Source organism: Gymnoscopelus braueri (genome assembly GCF_963280865.1).
Source record: "Gymnoscopelus braueri genome assembly, chromosome: 19".
In the NCBI taxonomy this organism is placed as follows: domain Eukaryota; kingdom Metazoa; phylum Chordata; class Actinopteri; order Myctophiformes; family Myctophidae; genus Gymnoscopelus; species Gymnoscopelus braueri.
In genome coordinates this window covers 47,807,715-47,819,758 of record NC_137621.1, presented here as the reverse complement: position 1 = coordinate 47,819,758, position 12,044 = coordinate 47,807,715, and the positions used below count along the sequence as shown (strand labels likewise).

General features: G+C 43.9%; 1 protein-coding gene across 1 annotated transcript; it reads left to right on the top strand.

Moving 5' to 3' along the window:
• Window positions 1–10,311: 10,311 nt before the first annotated feature.
• LOC308074826 (BET1 homolog) lies at window positions 10,312–10,632 on the top strand (the record flags this gene model as incomplete). Its single annotated transcript, XM_080414325.1, has 1 exon — window positions 10,312–10,632. One exon carries the CDS (start codon window positions 10,312–10,314, stop codon window positions 10,630–10,632), a length of 321 nt encoding a protein of 106 aa, XP_080270451.1.
• Window positions 10,633–12,044: the final 1,412 nt, after the last annotated feature.

Genomic DNA, 12,044 nt, shown 5'->3' with positions numbered 1-12,044 from the left:
AAGGCCCGTATTCAAACATTGACTCTTTGGCTATTCAAAAATAGCAGATCTACAAGCTCGTAGCACGGCACTAGCTTGTAGATCTGCTATTTATTTATTTTTAAGTTGTGAAAATGTGTGCAAATCTTTGAATAATTATATATATTTTTTAAAGCGAACATTTTTAACTCAAATCTTTGCTTCTGGGGGATTCTACAAATGTCTTCTAATCCTAACAATTTTTTGAAAAAACTTATGCTGCTATAATATCAGTGGTTCTCAAACTTTTAGTGGTATCAGTGGTTCTCACTTTTCCCCAAAATGATATGTATTTGGCCGCGGACCCCCATCTCAAAATATTTTGTTCGCTTTAAAACAATATACATATTCAAAGATTTGAAAAACTATTCACGTTTCTTTTTCAAAAATAGCAGATCTACAAGCTCATAGTGCAGCACTCGGTGCCGTGCTATGAGCTTGTAGATCTGCTATTTTTTTAATAGCCAAAGACATCTTAAAATGACGGGTCTGAATGGGTTAAACTGACAACTTATTTTTTTTTAATGAATACAATGTAATGTTGTCCAATCTGTATGGTAGAGTATGTTAATACAATATAACTCATACAATCGGGGTGGTTGTTTTTGGTCTCCCTGCTCTTCTATTGAGACATTTAGATCGTGTCAAAGGTCACGTCTCACCCAGACACAGGATCTGACACAAATTTTGACCTGAAGGTCAAGATTCAATTTATCCTCTGAGCAAGCAGGCAGTCTCTATTAGCTCAATGGCAAAAATGTCAGCCCCTGCGCAGGAAACCAGGTTCAAATCCGGGGTAGAAGAGGAAAGTTACATCGTGCAGCTCTAAGTTAAAGTACAAATTGATTGGTGTACTGACTGCCAGTAATAAGGGACAACATGCTCTGTGTTCAACGGTCACCGGAGACGATCGCAATACTGTATTACATTATCGTCTCTGTTGGGTGGAAACCTCATATGTCCAAAACTGTTACTTTTCAGCAGTGGTGGAAAAAGTACTCACATCTTTTACTTAAGTAAAAGTAGCAATACTGCACTATAGAAATACTTTTACAAATAAAAAGTCTGGAATACAAAAAGGTACTTGATTAAAAGTACAAAAGTATTGGCATCAAAATGTGTGTTTTAAAGTACCGAAAAAAAGAAAAAGTACTCATTATGCAGAATGTCCCATTTCAAGTTTTCAAATGTATAAACATCTTTTGAAAATAGCAGATCTATAAGCTCACATCGCGACACATTGTGAGCTTGTAGATCGGCTATTTTCAAATGGCCAAAATGTATATAGGGCTGAAGTGGTTAATGTTTGTTTTGTAATAATAATCAAAATCTACAAAGTAACTAGTAACTAAAGTCTTCAAATAATTGTAGTGGAGTAAAAGTAAAAAATGTGCCTCTGAGATGTAATGGAGTAGAAGTAAAAGTATACTCAAATAAAGTACAAATACCTCAAAATTGTACTTTAAGTACAGTACTTGAGTAAATGTAGCCTAATTAGTTACTTTCCACCACTGCTTTTCAGGATTCAAATTCATAGTAGCAGATCTACAAGCGCTGCGTCTCGAGCTTTGCGGATCGGCTACTTGTGACGCTTTTGTTAATTTACGAAAGAAAAAAACACAAAGTTTCTGCCCGACAACAACAACAACGATATATTTTCCTGGGAATGGGAGTCATTACAATCACAGGCCCTTCGCTGCCCCTTCGCCCCCTCTCGTAGTGGGTTTTTTCCTCGGCGTGTCCTTGTGCCGAAATGTGGGCCTGGGGGGTTCTGACGACCCGAGCCGCTCCGGTCCAAGGGGCGCTTAGTGTCTGGTGTCTGCAGCGCGGGGCGCCAATCCATGCGTGACCCACGTAGTAATATAATCAAAAAGTCAGCGCTGTGCTTTATACAACCAATCAGAGCCAATCAGCGTGAGCTAAGCTTGTGTTGACTGCGTGTCTGTGTGTGTGTGTGTGTGTGTGTGTGTGAGAAAGAGAGAGAGAGAGAGAGAGGGGGAGTGCATGTCTGTGTGTATGTTTATGTGAAACAGGAGGGTGTGCGCGCGCGCGTGTATGTGTGTGTGTGTGTGTGTGTGTGTGTGTGTGTGTGTGTGTGTGTGTGTGTGTGTGTGTGTGTGTGTGTGTGTGTGTGTGTGTGTGTGTGTGTTACTATACTTGTGAGGGTCTAATGGCCCCACAAGTATAGTTCCATTTGAGTAACAGACAGAAATAGACACTTTTTGTAACCGTAAAACTATTTTTTTTGTTTTGTTTTACGGTTAAAAAAGTTTTTTTAGAGCTACGCCGGGGGTTAGGATTAGGAAGTTGGGTCTAAGGCAGGGGTCCTCAACGTTTTTCGGGCCAAGGACCCCCTTGCTGAGAGAGAAATGCAATATTGTATCAAATTGTGTTTCAGAGTAAACTTCTTTTTTTACTTGGTCTGCTCTTTGTCCCCTCTACAGTACACCTATACCTCTTTGCCAAAAATAGCCAATCTACAAGCTCACAACGCCTCGCGCTGCGAGGCGTTGTGAGCTTGTAGATCTGCTGTTTTTGGCTAAAGTACTCCTCAGAAAAGGGATGCTAGGGTTCAAGTGGTTAATGTAAAAAAGAAATATATCACACAAAGAAAATAAATAATTATATCACACAAAGATTTGGCGGCCCCCCTGTAGTAACTCTGAGGACCCCCTAGGGGTCCCGGACCCCCTGTTGCAGACCGATGTTTTAAGGGGTAGGGTTCGAGTTATACCTGATCTAACTTTGTTGCGCGATGGTGTCGCGCGCCCGAAAATGCCTGCCGACGACGCGCCGCGAGCTTGTCGATCCGCTATTTCCGGATTATAGGGATAACAATGGCAAGCAAGTGTAAAAAAATGGCATTCATGAAATCACGTTCATCGCATTCATCCGTAGCGCCATCCTAAAATGATGACGTCCCCACAAGTATAGCAGGCTAATACAAACGTGTGTGTGTGTGTGTGCGTGTGCGTGCGTGTGTGTGTGTGTGTGTGCGCGCGTGTGTGTGTGCGTGTATGTGTGTGTGTGCGCGCGTGTGTGCGTGAGTGTGTGCGAGTGCGTGTATGTGTGTGTGTGTGTGTGTGTGCGTGTGTGTGTGCGTGCGTGTGTGCGTGTGTGCGTGTGTTTGTGTGTGGTAGGCGAGGTCACAAAGGGGGCCCTGGTCGTGTATGTTACCCATCAGTCTGCGCGGCGGTCCGCGGCGCTCTGTTTGGATTGCCCGTGTTTGGATAGAGCAGATTGGTTTGCACTTAACCCTGTAATATATGCAAAACAGCTCTCCCGATAGAAGTATTTAGGGCCGGCCCGTCAGCACCGTGCTGGCAGCTGCCGTAAACGCGGTGCGCATCGCAAGAAAAATAGCGCTTAATAAATTCTGACATGGTTTGCTGAATGGGGTCGTGCGTGTGTCACAGCGACGCACGCGCACACACGCGCTCCGAGACACACAACTATGTCTCACGCTTGTGAAATGAACTTACAGAATATGAAAAATGGCAAGCAGATTTCAGTGGTGTAAAGTAACTGAGTACATTTACTCAAGTCCTGTACAATTTTGAGGTATTTTTCACTTTACTGGAGTATTTCTAATTTTTAGTACTTTTACTTCTACTCCGCTACATCTCAAGAGGCAAATATTATGATTTTACTCCACTACAATTATTAGAAAACTTTAGTTACTTTGTAGATTTTGATTATTATTACAAAACACACTTCAACCCTATACACATTTCGGCCATTTGAAAATAGCCGATCTACAAGCTCACAATGCGTCGCGATGCAAGCTTGTAGATCTGCTATTTTCAAAAGATTTTTATACATTTGAAAACATTCTGCCTAATGAGTACTTTCTACTTTTGGTACTTGAAGTACATTTTGATACCAATACTTTTGTACTTTGAATCAGGTAAATTAGTAATTCTGGACTTTTACTTGTAACAGAGTAGTTCTACATGGAAGTATTGATACTTACTTAAGTAAAACATGCTGGCAGATTTACAGATGCTGGTCACGGGGTCATTTTTTCTTTAGGTAGGGCTGTGTGAAAGGAGAGAGAGAGAGTGATGGAGAGAGAGAGAGACACACACACACACACACACACACACACACACACACACACACACACACACACACACACACACACACACACACACACACACACACACACACACACACACACACAGAGAGAGGCAGAGAAGGACAGAGAAAAAGAGAGAAAGACCCCAAGCGAGCACGGGGGCACATATATCAATTATACTGTACACCACACTGTTTATAAAAAAGCCAAGGCCTAACAGGGCCTCCGTATTAGCGGTGATTTACGTTAGCACATGCTCACTGCTCCACGGAGCGTGGCAGACACTGAGTGACAACAGTTTTCCTTAAGCTGTCCCGCGTTGGACAGTGATAAATGAACCCTGGCTAAATAATAAACCCCCACCGCAAGGCACGCTTTTTATATACCCAGATCTTCTGCCACGGACAGACTTTTGTTTTAGTTGGAGGAGCAGCTGGAGTGATGACGCAGCGATTAATGACTGACGCGCATCTCTGCAGCTCTGTCAGTTTATAGCAGTGGTGGAAAAAGTACTCAGATATTTTACGGGATGTTTGAAAATAGCAGATCTACAAGCTCACAACGATCGCGGTGCGACGCGTTGTAAGCTTGTAGATCGGCTATTTTCAAATAGCCTAGGTATAAAATAGGGCTAAAGTGGTTAATGTATGTTTCATAATATCATCATTTATATCTGAAAAGTAACTAGTAACTAAAGTTTTCAAATAATTGTAGTGGAGTAAAAACTATAATATTTGCCTCTGAGATGTAGTGGAGTAGAAGTAAAGGTATTGTAAATTGTAAATACTCAAGTAAAGTACAAATACCTCAAAATTGCACAGTACTTAAGTAAATGTACTTGTTACTTTCCACCACTGGTTTACAGTATCATTAAAAATATCGGCAAATGTGTTCTATTGTTTTTTTTCTGCCCTCACCGTCCTTTGGACTGCCGCCACGAAAGCACCGAAGAGTCTAATATATTATCATAACCGAGCATCAGATGAGATCTTCCATGTAATAAGTAGCTGTGCGGTTTTTCGTACACTTAAAACGTTGGCCTGGCCGCGCACCCTGTCTGCCAGGTCCACTCATGAAACTTAATAAGAAGTTTGGGGTCCGGGGAGTTCTGGGGGTTGCAATGCAAATGATGTCATAATCAAAACGTGGCTGTTTTCCCAGAGTTCAACAGCACCCTGAAGGTATACCCGTGTGTGTCACCAGGCTCGGGAGGAAATGTAAAGTAATGAATGCACTCCTCAAACCGACCAGGGACCAGCTATAATTAACATCTCTTTGCCTTTTCTTTTTTTCCAGCCGTTTTCGATCATTATTTGGTTTTCCACTGTGATGTGGGGGGAAACCTCCTCTAATTGAGTGGGGGGGGGGGGAGATTCCTGTTTTTGTTGTAGTTCTTTGGGGCAGTGGTTCTCCGACGTTTTTGGCTCAGGGCACCCCTCTAAAAAAGGTAACACTTTACTTAAAGGTTGCGTCTATAATGTGCATTATAATCACATTTATAAAACGCATTATAATGCACATTATAAGTGCATTGTAATGCATTATGATGCATTATAAATGTGATTGTAATGCATTATAGACCCAACCTTTAAGTAAAGTGGTACCTGGTAGTTATAATGTGCTGTTCCACTGAGTTTATAATGCATTATGACCAGCACTTATAAATTATATTATTATAAGTTATAATACTTTATAACCCTTGTTATAAAGTATTATGCATAATTATAAACATCTATAACAAGTGCTGTAATGCCTTATAATGCATTATAAATGCAACCTTTAAGTAAAGTATTACCAACTTGGTATCCAACAATAATGAATTGCATAGTTACTTTATGGCACCTTACATTTGTCATATTACGGTACGTACATATGCAAATCTTTCCTCCTAAGATACAATATGTCACGAGGAATACTTGAGAGAATATCCGTTTCCATTAGGACAGCTTGAAAATAACACGTTAACCACTTGAACCCCAGAACCCCTGTTCGGGGCGGAACATTTGGCCAAATTGCGACGCGTTGTGAACTTGTAGATCGGCTTGTAGAGATTTGGTGTCGATGGTTGTGTCTTTTCATGCAGAACACATGTATCAATACAAATGTATAGAGGTCAATGCCGTGCAGGTGTATGATTAGTTCAAACCCCATTTGTCGTGTGTTTGAGCAAAACAATTGAACCAATGGGACGTTTCCTGTGAAGATCAATACATAGGGGCGGCAGTGGCTCAGGGGTAGAGCAGCCGGATGGCAACCGCAAGGTTCCCAGTTCGATCCTGGGCTCCCCCAGAGTTAGTGTCGAAGTGTCCTTCAGCAAGACGCTGAGCCCTGCCCCCAACTTGCTCCCAATGAGCAGGTTGGTGCCATCGGTGTATGAATGTGTGTGTGAATGGTGATTGTATGTGAACTAGAAGTTCTGCCCGCGTAATTCTAGTACCCCCCCCTAACCCCGCCAAAGAAAATGTCGTTTGGGGGTACAAAATCATGGGATAAAAAAAAAAAAAAAAAAAAAAAAAACAGAGAGTGCCCCCCCCCCCCCCCCCTTGGGGGTCCCTGGAGACCCTGGGGTCTCCAGGCCGTGACCTACAGACACGGCGAAGGAAAACTGTGAAGCCACCCACAGCCACGCATGCAAGATGTTGCACATGAACTCAGCAGCCGCACTGAGGCGCTCCAACACAAACACTCTGACATTAAGCTTCACACAACAAACATCAGCACCAAACATTCACCACAATGACAAACAAATTACGTCCGCGCAAAAATAAGCGAGGGCTCGCTTATTTTGTCTTTCCCTCCCTCCCTCTCTTCCTCTCTCTCTCTCTCCCTCTCTGTCTCTCTGTCTCTGCGTCAGCGAAAATTATGTCTCGCTGTTTGGCTGACTATTCTCTCTCTCCCACCCTCCCTCTCTCTCCCTGTGTGTGTGCGTGTGTGTGTGTGTGTGTGTGTGTGTGTGTGTGTGTGTGTGTGGTGGGGGTGGGGCGGGGGGGACAGCCATGACGCAACGGGACTTTTGAGATGGCTATTGGCAAAATAGGTTGACTTATTCGGATACATGCGTGTGACTGTTCGCCCCTGCCGGTTCTCTGAATTTGTATTTTTAAATAGGCTCTGTCATGATTAATTGACCACACATATGAAGTGAAACAACTAAATTCTATCCAAACGATATGTTATAAGTGAATTCCGTGCCTCAAAGCAGAAGTTTGAGAGCGTTTAATAAGCGAAAATAAGAAGTGAAGGCACTCGCACAACCAACAATGGCTGCCGTTCGTCTTTTTTCAGGCTGCGAACTCGCCACCTGATTGGCCAACTTTTGCTGTCAATCACAGAACGATGAGCGACGTTGCCATGTCCAGGTTTTGTAAGCGTGAAGTGGGTGTAAATTGGTTAGAGAAAGTGCGTCGACGCATGCGCAGTGCGCAGCTTTGTGTTTTTTCATGAAGCTGGTTGCTTGTTGCTCGCGCACGATCTGGCAACAGCGGTGCAATGTTTTTTTCCCCTGATTTTTTTGCCCTTTCAGCCAATCTCCCAATTGTATGTTAGATGTGGGAGGTGAGGACGCTGGCCTCGACTGTTCGCCACTTCACCTCCCAATAGGAGCGCTTGAGTGAGTACTATAAAAATGCAATTCATTAATACAAGAGGCAAATCAAACGTGTTGCGTTGGAGCGGGGGAATGTAGCCTGGGTGTTGGAGAAGGACACTTATAACCAGACACAAAACCTTTTCAGATAGGGGTCCGCGGCCAAATACATAGTGGTACTGTACCATAGTAGCACATAGTATTGTGCCTTCATATGACTTGATGAATTGAATACACAGGACCACAATGGAAACCTTATTGCCTTATTGTATAGCTGTACGTTTTGCAAACTGTTTTCAATCAATCAATCAATCAATCGTAGTTGTAGTGGTAATGTGTGAACCTCTGTGCGGTTATTCCTCCAGGCCATTGGCATAAAAAGTGTTCTTTCCTTGTTGAATAATATAACTCCTGCTCAGTAAATATGCTAGCTGCAAAGTTAATATTGTTGTAGACATTTTTTTCACTTGGATTTGCTTTCTTAACTATTCTCAATGTCTGTTATAGGCCCAATCCGTGACACAATACCGCAACAACAAAATGTGAAAGATAGCATTGGAGACATGTTTTCATTCTCGGGTTCCCAAACCTTTTCAGAGCCATAAGAGAATGGTTTCAAAAATAAGAATTATTAATTTCCACATTTATAAACTGCTGGCGACATTCTACAAGGAAATATACAGTCTTTCTATGCCTCTGTCAATAGCTTTAAAGCACAGCTCAAGACTTCTTCACTCTTGCTTTTAGCTGATTTTTTGGTTGATTTTTAAATCTCTGTGTTGTTACTGTATTGCCTGATTCACTGCCTTTTGCTATTATTGTTGCCAGACCCAAGGGGTCGGCCTACATGAGGCTTTGTCGGTCGGTCGGTCGGTCGGTCTGTCCCTCTTTTCCTGTCCTGTCCCTCTTTTCCTCTGCACACACGTCATGCGAAGTCTGGCCATTCAGATTTCAACCACTAGGGGTCTGGCAGTACCAGGTCTCCTGGTTCCCTTGTTTTAACTAGATACTTATTGTCTTATCTTATCTTAGCTTACTATCTTACTATCTTACTACTATACAATTGACAAAAGCTCAGAAAGCTCGTGCGGGATACACAAGCACAGGATCACTCCATTTGCCCCGAAACTTGCCACAGACTGTTGATCAGAGCTATATGTTTTAGGCATCTTACCCCACCTCGATCTGTGATCAGACTCTCGGCTTGATTGATTCTCTGATTTGCCTATCAGACCCTCAGCCTGATCTGGCAGGTTGCCATAGCAACCATATACAGGAAGTTTGACCTCCTTATCACAATTACGGCAAACTCAAAGAGTGGCGGTGTACTAGCAGACATACCTGACCCACAGAAGGAGCCACTCTGCGTCACTCTGCGTCACTCTGCGTCAATCCATGCTACATGGACCCTGTGGGACAGCCAACCCTAACAGCCCCTGCATGGTCAATAACAGCTTCCCTAAAGACTTCTGTGACAACACTCGACTGCCTCATGATGGCCATGGTTACCCACAGTACAGGCGGCCTAATGACCGAGGTAGGGAGGTTGGGAGGTTGGGACTAGAGGTTAGGGCCGCAAAGCAAAGCGGGGAGGGAGGAGAGGAGAGGAGCGGAGCCGAGAGGAGAGGCCAGAGGGGCCGGACTTCGCATGACGTGTGTGCAGAGTGACTAGGCCAATGCTGTCTGGAACAACCTCGGATCGGGCCTAGATGTGATGTCCGCGAAGCGGCCCTGACATCTAGTTATTATTATTATGAGAAAACATCCTTCAAAGGATGCTTAATAACACATTTTTTTATTTTATTATCTGGATTTGATTGAAAAGGATCTATTGTCTTTTATTTATTCTCCCACCCATTAGAAGTCTGTCTGTGTCCCTTTATTGTCCATATATCGAGATATCTGTATCTGTTTGTATCCCTTTTATGCCCATATATGAACAATAACAATATGACGTCATAGAACAACCGGATCTTCTCCATATGGGACAACCACTGATCCGACAGACCTCACAATGAGGACTGCACTACCCCAGGTCCTCGGTGTCACGCATGCAGAGTTTGAAGTCGATCAGATAAACGCGCACACAGATGTGGGTGATTTCTACAAGTCCTTTTAAATAGGATTTAAAAGTAGGCCGATTCTACAAATGTCTTCTAAATTCTAAAGGGTTTTCTGAGAAACGTATTTTGCTATATCAGTGGTTATCAAAGTTTTTTCATGTCAAGGACCCCCAACATTAAATGCATTTGGCCGCCAACCCCCCATCTTTACAATATTTAAAAAATAGCAGATCTACATGCTCACGGCGCGGCACTAAGTGATGCGCTATGAGCTTGTAGATCTGCTATTTTTGAATAGCCAAAGTATAAAATGACACAGATGCTTTCCCGGTTTTAATTGGTTATTTAAGCATTACCTTCCTTAACTCTTAGAGGCCATTCTGGAGCCGCGTGGAACTCCATATTTAGGCAAGGCTGACGTCATATTTGATGATGCAAGATTGCATCATCAATCTCGCTTGTCAGCTTGGCTTATAAGCTGACACATGGTGTCAGAGGTATATAAGAGTGTGTCCTGTATATGCTATAGCCAGTTTTACACCAATATTATTTCTACATAGGTCAAGATGAGGCGCGGGGATGGTTTGGTGTATTATGCACCACGTGGGAACAATGTCCACCAGGACGTAAACGAACATTTACAAGACGGTCTTAAATCCAAGGTCACCGCTTTGAAGAGCCTGTCGATTGACATCGGAACGGAGGTCAAACACCAGAACAGGATGTTGGAGGAGATGGACGCAGACTTTGACTCCGCAGGGGGCCTGCTGGGCACCACCATTGGCAAGGTGAAACACCTCGCCAGACACAGCCCGTCCCACCTCTGCTACATGGTGCTGTTCAGCCTCTCTGTCTTTTTCGGCCTGTACTGGTTCATGAAACTGTGATCGGCCTCAGCCCCTAGCCCAGTCGTTCTCAAAGTGGGATTCAGGAGACGCCCAGGGTTCCTTGAAGGGGTTCCAGGGGGGTCACCAGCAAAATCATTGATGGTGCCTGCGTGGAACCTAATGGGCACTTGCTGGTTTGTAACTCAGTGCACTGGCTCTCTGGTGTCTGGCCAACTATACAGTGCTGAACTGGCTAAAAGGAGACATCCTGCCGCCCAGATCTTAACCAGACGGTGGTGACCAGTGGTGGGGTTTATGCCCAGGTGCGCTCTCCCTGTAGGAGTTTGACCCCCCCCCCCCCCCTGGGTGGAGGAGGCAGTGATCTGGACTCTGGGGTGCAGCGCACGGCACAACGCAGCTGGGGTTGGACAATAGCCGCATTACCGCATTTTTTTGTTTCTTTTTTGCCAGACCCAGGGGGTCGGCCTACATGAGGCTTTGTCGGTCGGTCTGTCCTACCCAGCCATTCAGATTTCAACCACAGTTTTTGCCAAGAATTCCACGTAATGATGTCATCATCACACGACATCATAATGTCGTTATAACAACTAGGGGTCTGGCAGAACCAGTGTGCATACTGGTGTGTGATATGAAATTTAAGCATACCCACAAACACGATAATCATTGGTAAGTTATCGTTGACTTTCGCCCATCCTATGCCCATGGGCTTAGAGCAGTGGTTCTCAACCAGTGGTCCGGGGACCACCAGTGGTCCTTGAGGGGGTTCCAGGTGGTCCCCAGCTAAATGACGGAGAGTTGGTAACCAAATGGACCCTTATAGATCTTTAACTCTTGAGAGTGTAAAATGAAACCAAATGGACCCGTAAGGGTCCATTTGGTTTCATTTTACACTCTCAAGAGTTAAATTATCATTAAACATCTGCATTACTTCATTAAATAATTGTTATTTTGATCAACGTTAGCCTGTTATCTCTCCTGTGGTACCAACATCAATACAACATGAGTTTGTGGACAAAATCGCATCCAACGATAACAAAATATTCAAAGTTTTGGGTCTGAGAGTCTAAATTTCATCAAATGGTGGTTTGTGGCTAAAAAATGCAGAATAAAAGATGGACCTTGACCAAAAGGGTTGAAAACTACTGGCTTGGAGAAACGAAACTTTGCCCGTCATTTCAGCTGCATAAGAGGGGGAGGGCGGGGTAATGCCCAGTACAGTTGATGATGCAGACAGTGGATGCAGCCAGCTGACCCAATTACTAAGCCAAATGTTACTACACATGTTGGCTTAGGCACTGAGTTAGGAAGAATGAAAGAGGTGGTGACGCACTGTCCCTGCTGAATGCCGGTGGTGAGGCAGCAGTTGCCAGGGAAAATGATGCCAGGATACGTGAGACACTGAGACAATTGCTAGAGCTGCCAGTGTCTCCAGGGTGGTGCCCAAGGTTGCC